The 15,923-nt window shown below is 43.3% G+C and overlaps 1 protein-coding gene across 1 annotated transcript in view; it reads left to right on the top strand.

Annotated features, from left to right (window-relative positions):
* Positions 1 to 15,923, top strand: part of LOC145346843 (piezo-type mechanosensitive ion channel component 2-like) — an 895,380-nt gene that overhangs the window by 460,127 nt on the left and 419,330 nt on the right. The window contains exon 5 of the mRNA XM_080194667.1: positions 14,794 to 14,956. Coding sequence (XP_080050793.1) covers positions 14,794 to 14,956 — 163 coding nt within the window. The remainder of the gene's footprint in view (positions 1 to 14,793; positions 14,957 to 15,923) is intronic.

The following is a 15,923-nucleotide window of genomic DNA, read 5'->3' as shown; positions in this document are numbered from 1 at the left end:
GTTCAACATTTCTTTCTTTCTTCTTGTCTGGTTTTTTTGTTAGACAATTCTGAATTTCAAACTTGTTCAATAGTTGTGCTCTCTCTTTGAGATTGTCCGTTGCTATGACCTGCACAGCACCCTCGAACACCGAACAGTTTCTGCGTCTCTGCAGAATGCCAATTTCTCCGGCTCATTTGTGTTTTCCACACAACTGCTAGTTTGATCATTCAGTTGGATTTCTAGAGAATTCCCAGTATGGCGTATGGAGAATGATAGCTCTGCTCTAATTTCTGCTTCAACAGTATAGTGACTTTTGCAACAGATGTTGCAGGATATCGTATGTGAGAGCCATGGGTTAAATCCTTGAGGTGCTTCACTCTGAGATGAGTGGTTCTCCAACTGATTACGAAACTGGTAGCATCTATTTCATTGGCTCTTCTCGAGTTCCATGCAGTGACTTCTGTTCTGACGTTCCGCTTGTGCTTTTTTACTCTCAACTCTTTTTACCTTTTATTCATATCTTCATGTTCTAACTCCAGTTCCTTCACCACCTGTTGGTGAATATTATACTGTTTATAATTGGCACTGACAGATTTCATAGCTACTTCCACTTCTTTCATAGTGCTTGTTTTTTTTTCCTTAGCTTGGATGTAGCTGGGACATTTCTCATTTTGATTGAGTCACAAACCCTTTACTTCATTTTCTGTTTGCTGTGGTTCTCGATGAAGTTTATTCAACTCTTTTTCACTTACTACTACTACCACTGTAGCTTGTCTTACTTTCATTTGCTTGTAGTTCATTGCTACAACTTCAGGAACTTCTCATTTTATTACAAAAGAATGTGACACAATTCGGTTTTGGTTTCAGCTTTTCATTTAGTGTCTTTCGGAGCCCTTTTCCTTGGGATCTTTCATTGCCCTTTTGGGGTATTTTATTGCCTACCTGGGGTCGTTCATTACCCCTCTTTGAGGGGGTCTTTTGCTACCTACTCTGACTTGAGGACTTATTATCTCCTCTGAGCTTCAGCCTTGCCTCTTTCTAGAGGTCTTAATTTCCTTCTTTGTGATGCCTACAGACCCATTTTTGGAGAGTTGCTCTCTTCTTAGAGTTGCTCTCTATCCAGAGTCTTGCCTGATTTTCCTCTCCGTTGACTTTTTTTTCTTTGCTGCATTAAATGTTGCACAATTTTAAATGTTTTATTGCTTTAAGATTGTCAAAGTTTTATTTTCACTGCCACTGTTCTCCCTGTGCTCTTATTGCAATTTTGCAGTTTTGGTGGGAAACTACAGCTCCTCTTTTTTTGGACGTCTCTTTTAGAAGCTTTGAAACTTTTTTTCTTAGCTGGTGGAAGATTTCTACCCCAACTTCTGCAGTTTTCCCTTTCTTCTGGCTACCTGGAGAATCTGTTCTTCTCTCCTTGTTCTAACATTGATCCTTTTCGTCAATTTTATTGCTGGTTCCAGTCAGGACCGCTCTTTTAAGAAAGCTTTTTCAACTGTTTTATTTTTAAACTGGTGAAGGTCTTCTCCTCTTTCAAAAACTTCAGAACCTCTCTACTGAAGGTCCCTCAGCACAAGGGCTGATACCCGGACCACCTGCAGGCTCTGTTTGAATTGGGAGACCTGCAACATCTCCCTAAGGCTTTTCTTCCCCTTTTTCTCATTTTTGCTTCTGAACTTATTAACTGATGCCATACATTCTTCAGGAGCACCCAGGATGAGGCCTGCTCACCACATCTTTCTCCAGACTTATAGGGCAGCCTCTGGCTTCCTACTATCTAAAAGAAACTATAGGTCTTCACTCTTGTCAGCCCTGAAATTGTATCTACAAGTTTCCTTACCACTCACGTAGCAGGTTTAACTCCTCCTGAGAACTCATGGCATTCCACCCATTTCTCATATTATGGCAACAGCAACATGAGCTCCAGTCCTCGACCTCAGTGAACATAATTTCAGAAGTCAGAACATGGTGAACTAAAGTAATGGCTTGCATGATGTGGATGTCGGGACTGTGGCAAGGCTACACACTCACAAATGATGGCAAATGCTGAGTCATGCACATGTGGGATTATTGAGTAATCATTGTGTTGATATTATCAGAGAAGTACGTAGGAGTTCATTATTGGACTCTGATGGGAGCGCAGATTTCATTCCCTTAAATGCCCATGATCATTCAAGCATCTAGCAGCAAGGTGAAATCCAGGAAATCTATATTTGAAGCAGCTAAAACTATATACAATGATTGTACATCTGTGTACCTTCAAAATGACTTTACCTTTCTTTGCCTACTGCTGCAGTCCCAACATCCACAGCTGAGGTAGAGGCAGCAAACTGACTGCTGTGCCCTGTTGATTGTGATGTGATATGTGCCGTGGTAACCCGTAGCCTAGAGGATCCCAGCCTGCTTCAGGGTATCCTTGGAGGCCCTTGGATGAAGCTTCTGAAGTGCCAGGCTGGCGCTCTTCTCACTGTGGGTGCCTGATGGCACCATTCTGACTACTTGCAGAGAAGGAGCACCTGCAGGGAGGTCAATATGACCATTCCTCTCCCGCCTAGCCGCTGCTACACTGCACCCATTGCAAGAGAAATGGGGTACAGGAGCGAGCACACATCTGGCAGCCACTGTGCATTCTACTGGATCTGGGTCTTCAAGGCAGGCACTGCTCTTTCTGTTGAGGTAGCCTAGCACTCACATGCCAGAGCCAAAACACCAGCAGAATGTGGATGGATTCTTCCAGCCTTTGCTCCAGTCTGTATAAGAGCCCTGTATCTCAGCCTGATGTTTCCTCCCTGTCTCTGCATTTGCAACAAGTGTCTTTGGGCTATTCCAGAGACTTATCAGGGGGCTGAGCAGGCTGCTGCTCTCCAGTTGTCCTCCAAGTGTTGAAAACCTTGTCAGTCACTTCTTCTGCCAACTCTGGATTCATGATGTGGAGATGCTGGCGTTGGACTGGGGTAAACACAGTTAAAAAGTCTCACAACACCAGATTAAAGTCCCAACAGGTTTATTTGTAGCAAACGTCACTAGTTTTCAGAACTGGCTGTTCATTTGTCAGCTGGGTGGAAGTTCTGATCACAAACAGGGCCTACAAAGACACAAACTCAATTTACATGAATAATGATTGGAATGTGAGTCTTTACAGCTAATCAAGTCTTAAAGGCACAGACAATGTGATTGGAGAGAGCATTAAGCACAGGTTAAAAAAATGTGTATTGTTTCCAGACAGAAAGTTAGTGAGATTTTGCAAGTCCAGGCAGGTTGTGGGGGTTACAGATAGTGTGACATTAACCCAAGATCCTGGTTGAGGCTGTCCTCATGTGTGCGGAACTTGGCTATCAGTCTCTGCTCAACAACTCTGCGCTGTTGTGTGTCATGTAGGCCGCCTTGGAGAACACTTCTTCAAGATCAAAGGCCACATCCCACATCCATTGTCATACTGAACAGAACGGATCACTGCAAAGAAGTATACTGACAACTGAACAACAGGGAACACTACAGACAGTTATCCACAGATCTGACCAAAGAATACACCCGTCAACTGAACAGTCTGATCAAGACCTTTGATCCAGACATTCAGAGCACCTTCTGTGCTCTCATCCCATGTACTCCCCGCGTTGGAGATCTCTACTGCCTCCCGAAGATACACAAGGCAAACACATTTGGCTGTCCTATTGTATTGGGCAATGGAACCCTCTGCGAAAACCTCTCCAGCTACATCGAGGGCATCCTGAAACCCATTGTACAAAGAAACCCCAGCTTTTGTCGCAACACTGTGGACTTCCTACAAAAACTCAGCATACATGGAGCAGTTGAACCAGGAGCATTTCTTGTCACAATGGACGTCTTGGCACTTTACACCAGCATCCCCCCATGACGATGGCATTGCTGCAACTGCCTCAGTACTCAATGCCGACAACTGCCAGTTTCCAGATGCAATTTTACAACTCATCTGCTTCATCCTGGACCACAATATTTTCACCTTCAACAACCCGTTCTTAATCCAGACACACACAATAGCCATGGGGACCAGATTTGCACCTCAGTATGCCAACATGTTCACGCACAGGTTTGAACAAGACTTCTTCACTGCACAGGACCTTCAACCGATGCCATACACTAGATACATCAATGACATTTTCTTCCTTTGGACTCATGGTGAGCAATCACTGAAACAACTATGTGATGACATCAACAAATTCCATCCCACCATCAGATTCACCATGGACTACTCTCCGGAATTGGTTACACTCTTGGATGCACACATTTCCATTAAGGACGGTCACCTCAGCACCTTACTGTACCGCAAGCCCACAGATAACCTGCTCCATTCTCCAGCTTCCACCCTAAACACGTTAAAGAAGCCATTCCCAATGCACAAGCCCTCCTTATACACAGGATCTGCTCAGATGAGGAGGATTGCAACAGACACCACCAGATGCTGAAAGATGCCCTCATAAGAACAGGATATGACGCTCGACTCATCGATCGACAGTTCCAACGCGCCAGAGCCAAAAACCATACTGACCTCCTCAGAAGACAAACACGGGACTTGGTGGACAGAGTACCCTTTGTCGTCCAGTACCTTCCTGGAGCGGCGAGGCTACGACATCTTCTCTGGAGCCTTCAACATGTCATTGAAGACCAACATCTTGCCAAGGCCGTCCCTACACCCCCACTCCTTGCCTTCAAACAACCGCACAACCTCAAACAGACCATTGTCGACAGCAAACTATCCAGCCTTAAGGAGAACAGTGACCACGGTACCACACAATCCTGCCACAGCAACCTCTGCAAGATGTGCCGGATTATCAACATGGATGCTATCATCTTATGTGAGAACACCATCCACCGGGTACATGGTACATACTCTTGCAACTTGGCCAACATTGTCTACCTGATATGCTGCAGGAAAGAATGTCCCGAGGCATGGTACGTTGGGGAGACCATGCAGACGCTATGACAATGGATGAATGAACACCACTTGACAATCACCAGGCAAGAGTGTTCTCTTTCTGTTGGGGAACACTTCAGCGGTCATGGGCATTCGGCCTCTGATCTTTGGTTAAGCGTTCTCCAAGGCGGCCTTCACAACACATGGCAGTGCAGAGTTGCTGAGCAGAGACTGATAGCCAAGTTCTGTACACAGGAGGACAGTCTCAACCGGGATCTTGGGTTCATGCCACACTATCTGTAACTCCACAACCTGCCTGGATTTGCAAAATTTCACGTAACTTTCCTATCTGGAGACAATACATATCTTTTTAACCTGTGCTTAATGCTCTCTCCAATCACAGTGTCTGTATCTTTAAGACTTGATTAGCTGTAAAGACTTGCATTCCAATCATTATTCATGTAGATTGAGTTTGTGATCAGAACTTCCACCCATGTGATGAAGGAACAGCAAGTTCTGAAAACTAGTGACATTTGTTCCAAATAAAACCTGTTGGAGTTTAACCTGGTGTTGTGAGACTTCTTACTCTGGATCCATGTCAGTGATATACTCACCAGAGCCTACTCTAAAATGTGTACCCACCAGGGTGACCATATCTGTAGTGTGGCAGTATGTAATTGAATGCTTTGATGGTACATCCACTGAGGCTTCTGAGGCATCTTCCTCAGAAGTCCTGTTGGGGTTGTTTCTGTGGCTTGTCTCCTTTGTGGGCCTCACCATTTTATTACTAGTACCTGTAATAGAAAAAGAAGATTTAGTGAATGCCTAAGCAAACTCCTTAAATAAACCAATGTGTTTACTCTATGGGCACAACTGACATCTGAACACTGGACGCATCTCACTGGCTTCCTGGGGATCTCGCCTTCAACATGTGCCCGTCCCTGACTATCTGGGTGGCTTACTCCTCATTTGGGGTGTGTCTGGAATGCTGCCTCTGCTGTTGCACAACTCCTACTTATTGTGGCCATTCTTGTCGTGCAGAAAGACACAAGGATTGATTGTAATATAGCTGTCACTGTTAACCACCTCAGTAAGTGATTAACAAGCAGGATATCCTGATTGAAGATTAAGAGAATGAAGTGGCTGACACTTCATCTCAATCTTTTATAGTGGGGTTGGTGGTGGGGGCGAGGGAGGTGGTGGTGGGAGGGGATTGCTGTAGGCATATAAAATTTACTTGATCCTGTGCATTTCATACCAGACATATTAAGTTAAAATTGTCTTTTTTTTATGTTGTAGGATGACCAATTTCATATATCAACTAATTTTACATGGACATGGACAAAATTGTAGGCCTGAAGCCTGGTTATATTTACATATACATGTGTTACCTTACCTCTGACTCCCAGGTCAGCTGATTCAATGAAGTACAGAATGTACTGTGTTATATGTAATGTGCATTTAATGTTGCTTTCAGCACGAAAGGTTGGGAGTGCATTTAGATCTACACTTTAGATCTAATTAGGTCTAAACTTTGTTTCCTCCACCAGGGAGACATATAATTGTGGTGTAAAACAAATTCTCAGACTAAAAGGTAGAGAAAGCTCAGTTGCAAATATATTAAGAGTGTATTGATATGACACCAGAATTTCCCCAATCTTTCACACCATTCTATTGATCCTTGCTGCAAACATACCTTGACATCATCATAATGGCTGTAGCCTGAGTGAAAGAGTCTTCAATATGAATTTTCTGCAGTTATGCTGGTTCAAAACAGACTTAAACTAAGTCTCATATCTGGAGTGCCAGAAACAACACGCAGCAAGAAACAATCATTTTTCTGGTGTTTTATTGCATATTTTAGGCATTTTGTTTTATTTTTCCTCTCCAAGATCTGCACTGCATTTTCAGTTTCTTGGAATGCACTTTTACGGCCTTAGTATGAGTCACATTTAACATTTAAAAGCCCTTTAATTCCTACAGTGCACAAGGAGGTCATTTGGTCCATTGAGTCAGAACTGGCTCTTGACAGAGTATCTTACCCAGGCCCTCTTCCCTGGCCTACCCCTGTAACCCACATATTTGCCATGGTTAATCCATCTAGCCTAGATACCTATGGATACTAAGGGGCAATTTATCATGTCCAATTCATCTAACCTTCACATCTTTAGGCTATTCACCAACCACAAAGTTAAACAAGTTAAAGTTTATTTATTAACCACAAGTAAGGCTTACATTAACACTGTAATGAAGTTACTGTGAAATTCCCCTTGCCCCATGTTTCATGCAACATTGTTCTGCACTTAAGTACTTACAGGTTTGATTATAAGCTCCTTCTACTTTTTCTATTCACTTCAGTGCAGTTATACTTGAGTTTAACTTAGCATCTCAAACTGAGGCACAGTTAGGATCAAAAACTCCCCTCTTGGGAAACTGTATATGAAATGGGTGATAGGATGGGGGTTGGTAATGAAACCAAATACAAGTCGTTGTACAATGAATGTTATGTGTAGCTCTTTTACAGACTAGGCAGCTAAACGTAACACTGTAGACTTAAGGAAATCTTATCCAGACAGGACTGTGAAATCCTGTGTGAATGTTTGTGGATGACTCATACTATTTTTATTGCTGTGTTTGCTGCAGACAGGGTGAATGATTTCTTGCCAGTATTTGTCCACATTGCAGAACAGATGTAGAAATTAATATGTCTTTTTGGTGTGAAGGGCAGTTTGTTCCCTTTTGGTTTCCTAATAAAAAAAGATGCTTTATCTCCCAATGATTTTTACATCTGTTCTAAAACATGGCACATTTCCTGATTTGATATTCGTTATACATTATGCTAAAGTTTCTCTTTCATTCAATGATTGAATGTAAAAAGAAAATTGTGTTTTTACTCTTGGAGACTGAGTTTATTACTTTTCAAATCTGTATTACTCTTTACCTCCTTCAGTTTACGCTTCTTTGGCCTGTGTTTAATTTACCTTATCTTCTCAGCAATGGTTTATGGCTCATACTATGCGCCTTCTCTCTTCCTCTAAGTTTATCAATTATAGAAGCAAGACAAATAAAAAAGAATTGATAAAATTATTTCTGTTGGCCTTTTGCAATCTGCTTCCAGTCTTTATTTACTGTTTTAAGTTTGCATGGTTGTATCAGTTGAGCAGTACAGCATGGTGATACAAAAGGATAATCAGTACCTGTCACCTAAAGATGATGGGGGTGATTTTCCCACCTCGCTGTGTCTGCGCAAATGGCAATGAGGTAGAAAAATAGTAGGCAAATCTAAAAATCTGATTTATGCCCAGCGCCAAACAGTTTGCGATCTCTTGGCCCGTATCAAGTGGTGTGAGTTGCGTCACGCTCAAAAAGTGCACAAAGCTTATCATGCTAATAATTTTAATATTATTAGTGCGCTTGGCAAATATCCCCCTTCTGGAGGCTTCCCACTTTCACAGCACAACATCACACTGGTGCCAGTTAGTACCGTGTTTTCAAAAGTACGTGGTCAAGGCATAGCATAACAAAGGAAAACTAGGGGGTGACACAGCGGCACAGGAGGTTAGCACTGCTACCTCATAGCGCCAGGGACCTGGATTTAATTCCTTCTACTTCTACTTTATCTATTCACTTCGGTGCAGTTATGCTTGAGTTTAACTTAGCATCTCAAATTGAGACACAGCTAGGATTAAAAACTCCCCTTTTGAGTGACCGCTTAGGTGACTGTCTTTGTGGAGTCTGCACATTCTCCCAGTGCCTGCCTGCGTGGGTTTCCTGCGGGTGCTCCAGTTTCCTCCCATAGTCTGAAAGACATGCATTGTCTTTGTTAGGTGCATTGGCCCTGTTAAATTCTTCCTCAGTGTACCCAAACAGGCGCTGGAGTGTAGCGATGAGAGGATTTTCAAAGTAACTTCATTGCAGTGTTAATGTAATCCTATTGATGATTAATAAATAAACTTTAGGAGGTGCATACTGCTGAGCACCAACCTCTGGAGTGTGGGAGGGTGAGATGGGGATAGGGGGTTGGTTTAGTTACTACTGCCATGGTGTGGGATTGGGTGGGGGCTTACATGGATGCAGAGCTTGAGCATGTCCAGAGCTCACCGCTGGCTTTTGTTGTACACATTTCCCCTGGCCATTGCATGACCCCTGAGAGATTGCAAATGAGATCCAGACTCAACCCCATTACTGTCTCATTGGTTACTCTGCCTTCTGCCTGCTAGACAGGCTCTGTGGTTTATTGCGGGCCTTCCATCCCTGATCCCACTAACAGTAACAAGCACCAATTCTGACAGCTTTTACCCCAATCAAGGCAACTTGGCTGGTGTTAACACAGCTCATCACACTGCATGAACTTTGCAATACTTCCTACAATGGCTACCCATCACATGAAAGCCACAATGGTGCTTCTCCACTGTCGACCTGAACTGCATCCCATTCCTGAAAACCAGTGCACCAGATGTACAGGTGGGTGCACGCAAGTCTATGCTTCAAGTGTTCCAAATGAGGATCTCTTCACAGCCATCCTTATGCCAGAGTGTGGAGCACAGTCCACCACATGTTTCTGGCAATAGCCTGTGGTTTCAGGAGTCCATAACTGAAGGAGTTGCCCATCTAGAGGGGCACTAGGGGTGCAGAATGCATCATACCGACAATGTGAAGGGAGGGTGCAGCCGTGTGGGAGGCCATTAGTGACCATAAATTATGATGGTTTTCGTTGTCTTACAATTTAATAGTCTTCAGCAGAAATAAATCCAGTGGTACTGAAGAATTGGACCTGACCATGTCATCTTGACACATTCAGTAAGCAAAAAATCTGCAACTATGTGCAATAGGTTTGCTATTAAAATTTGTGCCACTGTTCAGAAATTGAAATTGAAATTGTGAAAAAAAGTGAAATAAATAATTTAAGTGAAATTAATGAAGGAGTTAAAAGAATAAAAGAAAAAGGTAATGGTTACAACTCACTTTACTTGCATAAGGAGGTATGGTCCCCAACAGAGGGGAAGGGCAAATACACTCAGCAAGCACCCAGGTGTGAGAGCTGCAATTTCCTTCCAGGGTCCCCATCCCTTTGCCTAGATAGCATGCAGGATCTCAGAGTTAACCTAGGGACAATGCTTAGGAGACAGGAGGGTTGCCAGAGCTGGGGCCAGAGAAAGGCTGAGTGGGGAAAGGGTACTCCGCGGTCTTTTTCCAATCTTGGAGATTTTTAGGGAAAAGTTTGCAATGTGATGGCTAACACAATTGTCTCTGTCTGTCAGCATGCTACAACCAGAGGTGAATAGGGCAAGAGTGAATCCTTCGAGATGAAAGGTCACCATTACCTCTCTCTCTTATTAGTCATTATTTTAGTGCATCGAGAGAAGAGATCTGGCTCTTCAGAGCCAGGAGCAGAACTCTGAGGTGGAAAGAGTGATAGGACCTGTCATGCTGCCACAGGGTGGACTCCAGAGAATGGTCACTTGGAGGCATCTTATAAGGCTCAGGGTCTACAGACGGCACCTGACCTTCCTAGAAATAAGCCATCGATGAAGGATTCACCTAGGGACAGGATAGCTCACTTATGCCACCTATAGTAGAAATTAACGACACATGGACTTTGGAAATCACAGCTGCCCTCAATTTTTATTCAACAGGCTCCTCTCAGGGCTCTACAGTGTGCTCTCTGGCATCTTGCAGGCCTCTCTGCTCATTAATGCATCAAGGAGATGATGGATACTCTAATTACAAGGGTTCACAACTATATTCAGAATCAGGCTAGCCTGATTCTAGAACCAGAATCAGGCTGGTCATCTCAGAGGAGCCATAGGATTTGCACAAGTAGCAGATATGATGAAGTGAGTCTGTGTCTGTGTATACCATGTTTGTGAACTCAACTCTCCACTCATCTGATGAAGGAGCAGTGCTCCGAAAGCTCGTGATACCAAATAAACCTGTTGGACTTTAACCTGGTGTTATGAGACTTCTTACAGTGCCCACCCCAGTCCGAAACCGGTATCTCCACATCATGGCTACCAGAAGAACTCGAGACTCATAGCCACCCAATTCATGGATGCTGATGATTAAAGCTAATGATAATGTTCCATCATCCCGAAGTCCCTTCTACGCTTGCCCGTCTGATCGTTAGCTCTACCCACCTTCATTGATGAGGCTCACGTCATGAGGAGGGAACAGTTGCCCATAGTTTTTATGTTGAAGGAGTATTACGACGATTTGCAGTGGAACCACTGTACTATTCCTCAAAAAGCTACTGCGAATGTCTGACTCCTGTCTGGCTGAAACAACTTGCCTACTTTCAGTGACTAAGATCATATCAGGGTGATGACACCCGGGTAGTTTAATCCCGCCTGACTTAAGCTGCTTCTAAGTTCAATGTCGCCGGAAGCAGATGCCAACTCCCTGGGATGTCTGTGCTTCCACCTGCTGTGGATCAGACAGAGTGAGGTGCTCAACAGTTTGTGACCCCAAGCCCCTCTTAAGTCCCACCAAGGTGTGTGTCTTTGTGCTGATGGAGAGTGTTAGTAAAAGCTCTGATGCCTCTTCAATCTCAGGGTCCAAAAATTTGTCCTCACTGGTCTCTGGGGTGGAGTCCTATGCCTGGCTGGTGGAAGCACTGGGCTCCTCCCCTGTTGTGTCTACAAGAGAAGGAAGATGTTATCAATGCATTGGTGGCAGCATGATAAAAAAGACAGGATTCACATTAGCATGGTGAGATGGATGATGTGTTCTGGGACCTCACTTGGCTTTTTGGCACCCACCTAATTCTCAGCAATCACCTTCCTGTCCAGCCAGTTGGAATTCCTTGAATTCCAAGAGGACTTTAAACTCAGGTATCCCTTCACCCTTCTTGGATCTCTCACTATTATTATGTACTAGCTTGTCCTGCATGAAAACAGATGGAGAGAGGGAAAGCAGGCCATGTGCTAGGGAAAATAGTAAGAATGCTGGCATGTATGTGTGGTTGGTGAGCAGGAGCAGAGAGGTGATGAGGAGACAAGCTGTAGGGGAGGTGAAGAAGTATTTGTAGTGAGTGGTGGTTTTGCGTCAGCTGGGAGTGAGTGAACGCTCAATGGATGTGTGATGTGTGAGTGGAGAATGATGAGAAGAGTGGCTCATCCTGAAAGAGATCACTCATTCTTTTATGACAGTGGAAGGCTGTCCTCCTCTGAAGGGAGCTGGTGCTTACCAATGCAGTCATAGCAGGTTGGTGACCTTGCTTGAGGTCTCCTCCCTGTGTGTGGGTACAGGATTTGCAGATGCTCCTCCATGACATCCAGCAGGCTGCCAAGGTACGTCTCTGTAAATCTTGGGGCATACTCCTAAGTTGTCATTATAGGAGCATGAAGAAGTTGCTGGAGAGTGCTGGGATGGCCGTTAAATGGAGCACCCCATTGATTGAAGCACTCAGCTGATGGCTATGAGGGCAAATCAGAGGCCTCCCACCATGGAAGCAACGTGAATCCCTGTACGAAATATTGTCTTTTTCAAAGTGGTTGAAAGTAGGATGCAAAATCCTGCCAATGCTGCCAGTGGGCTAATCACTGCTTTTCCCGCATGAAACCAAGGAAAAGCCAAGCAGCATTCCTTAATGACTATTGTACAGTGACTCTGACATCCATCATTATGAAGTGCTTTAAAAGGCTAGTCATGGCACGAATCAATTCCAGCCTCCCAGACTGCCTGGATTCACTGCAGTTCGCCTACCTCCACAACAGGTTCACACAGAAGATGCCAATTCCCTGGTCCTGTATTCAACCCTGGTTCACCTAGATAACAAAGACGCCTATGTCAGACTCTTATTTATTGACCACAGCTCAGCCTTCAACACCACTATTCCTACAAAACTAATCTCCAAACTCCGTGGCCTGGGCCTCAACTCCTGCCTCTGTGACTGGATCTTGAGCTTCCTAACCCACAGACTTCAATCAATAAGGATAGGCAACAGCACCTCCTCCATGATCCTCAATACCGGTGCTGAATAAAGCTGTATTCTCAGCCCCCTACTATACTCCTTATACACCTATGACTGTGTGGCCAAATTCCCTTCCAACTTGATTTTCAAGTTTGCTGATGACATCACAAAGTTGGTCGGATCTCAAAACAATGACAAGACAGAGTACAGGAATGAGATAGAGAATCTGGTGAACTGACACAGCGACAATAATCTCTCCCTCAATGTCAACAAAATAAAGGAGATAGCCATTGACTCATAGAAATGTAGAGGAGAGTATGCCCCTGAGCTATGAGGAGAGGCTGAATAAACTAGGCTTGTACTCATTAGAGTTTAGAAGAATGAGGGGAGATCTCATTGAGACATATAAGATGATGAATGGGATGGATAGGATAGAGGTGGAGAGACTCTTCCTGCTCAGAAAGGATAGTAGGACTAGGGGGCACAGCCTTAAGATAAAGGGGAGGCGGTTTAGAACGGAGTTGAGGAGGAACTTCTTCACTCAAAGGGTGGTGAATCTCTGGAATTCTCTGCCCGTTGAAGTGGTGGAGGCTGCCTCGCTAAATATTTTTCAGACACGGATTGATGGGTTTTTGATAAGAGAGGGGATTAAGGGTTATGGGGAGAGGGCGGGAATGTGGAACTGAGCCACGACAGATCAGCCACGATCTTATTGAATGGCGGGGCAGGCTCGAAGGGCTAGATGGCCTACTCCTGCTCCTATTTCTTATGTTCTGTCTACATCAACAGAGATGAAATAGAAAGGGTCGAGGGCGTCAAGTTTTTAGGATCACCAACAACCTGCGTGATCTCCACCACCGCCCCCCCCCCCCGCCCCATACCGATACTACAGTTAAGAAAGCCCACCAACACCTCTACTCCCTCAGACGACTAAGGAAATTTGGCATGTCAGCCACAACTCTCACCAACTTTTACAGATGCACCATAGAAAGCCTTCTTTTTGGTTGTATTACAGCTTGGTATGGCTCCTGTTCTGCCTAAGACCACAAAGAACTATAAAAGATTGTGAATGTAGCCCAATCCATCACGCAAACCAGCCTCAGATCCATTGACTCTATCTTCACTTCCAGCTGCCTTGGCAAAGCAGCCAGTATAATTAAGGGTCCCACGCCTCCTGGATATTCTCTCTTCCACCTTCTTTCATTGGAAAAAAGATACAAAAGTCTGAGGTCACATACCAGTCAACTCAAGAAAAGCATCTTCCCTGCTGCCATCAGACTTTTGAAGGGCTCTATCTTGCATTAAATTGATCTTTCTCTACACCCTAGGTATAACTGTAACACTACGTTCTGCATTCTCTTGTTTTCTTCTCTTTGTCTGTACAGCGTGGAAGAAACAATACTTTTCACTGTATGCTAATACATGTGACAATAATAAATCAAAACCATGGTTGGAATTTTCTGGCCGTTCACACCTGGCTACCACCGCAAGCAAGGATGGAGAATTTGGTGTTAAGCCAAATTCCCAATCACTGCTGTAGGACCAGCGAATTCTGCTGATGTGAATAGCTGGAAAATTCTGGCCCTAACTTCACTAAAAAATTGGGAAATTCCACCCAAAATGTTTGTATTCACCTCTTGAGTTGTAATTTGTCAATGCAGTGTGCCCAAATATTGTAACAAACCCCTCAACAGTGGTTGGAAATGGTTCATGGTATGGGATTCTGAAGAAATACAGGACAAAGCTTTCTTAAACTTTCAGTGCATGATAATGCTTGTGAATAAGTATTGTAAAAGGTAAAAACTGATGATCCAATCAGTTAGTGATCCATTAGGGAACTATGAATTTTTTTGTAATTCTACATCCATTGCCAGTCTACCATCAATACCAGCCTTTACAGTTAGTATTATTAATTGAATGATGAAACTGTTTACAAAAATCTTACTAATGTGCCACATTAATTTAAAAATTCTTCACATTTACTTAAGATGCATTTTTTTCTTCACAGTGTGAGTGGGGCAGATGCTGGGAACATTATTAGACTTTTTGCTCCAGATGTTGGAATGTTTGTTGCTGGCTTGGCTACATGGCTTGTCTGTAAAAATTTAGTTCAGCAACCACCAACAGAGGACATGGCACAGTACAATCCAGAGTTCCAGAATGAAGAACAGGTAAAACTTAACTTTTTTTTAACCTTTTACTTTCGTCTTTACAACAAAATAGAAACCTTGTTTTTGAATCCAAAGCTTTGAGATTCAGTGAAACAAAGTTATTGTTTTAATGACTGTTTAGTTGTTGAACGGCTAAAAGCAGATGGTTCACTGACATGATGCTGAAGCATGTACTAGGCTGTTGTGTTCTTAGTTTAATCCTGGCACTCGACCTTATCGCCCACATCATGATTGGTTTTGCCACTTGTCAGCTGGTGAGAAAACTCAGTACCTAAACTGGAAATTAATTATTCCAATGATAATCTGGTTGATTATACAGCAGCATAGTAATGTTAGTGGTTCATCTACCTTTAACCTGAATAAAAATGGATATGGACAAGAGATTATTGGGGCTAGGAATGGATAGTTGCAATGGTTTCAAAATGAGATCTGTTTTTAGAAATGTGGTGACTAACCTGTAGTAACAATATACAAATGTCTCTGATTCAAAAGATTTTTTTTAAAAGACTTGCATTTATATAGCGGCCTTCACTACTTCAGGACATCTCAAAATGCTTCATGACCAATGAAATACTTCTGAAATGCAGTTACTGTTGTAATATAGGAAATTAAGAATAACATGTCATTCCACATATATGACACATTTATCCACTTTTAACTGAGTCATCACTGCAAAGAGCACCTGTGTAAGGAAAATTTATTCATACTTAATATAAATTGTTTGCTGGAGCTGAGAGAGAGAGAGCTAAGATTTTACCTGTTAAAAACCTGTTTAAAATAAGTTTAAAGCACTTTACTCTTTGTAGAACTGTTTAAAGCATTTATTTATTGTATTTACTGCTTTAAGAATTCTGAGGGTGTGGTGAAAAGGCATTTGTGGACCAGCCTGCTTTAAATCAGCGCCAGGTTTAAAAGGAGGCCTGGTGTAGACAGCGGGCAGCGTCTGAGCGGGCAGCGGAGTGAGTGG

This window comes from Carcharhinus amblyrhynchos, chromosome 8, assembly GCF_965287045.1.
Source record: "Carcharhinus amblyrhynchos chromosome 8, sCarAmb.v2.hapA, whole genome shotgun sequence".
Classification (NCBI taxonomy): Eukaryota; Metazoa; Chordata; class Chondrichthyes; order Carcharhiniformes; family Carcharhinidae; genus Carcharhinus; species Carcharhinus amblyrhynchos.
Note: the sequence above shows the minus strand (reverse complement) of the source record. Positions and strands in the feature narration are given on the sequence as shown.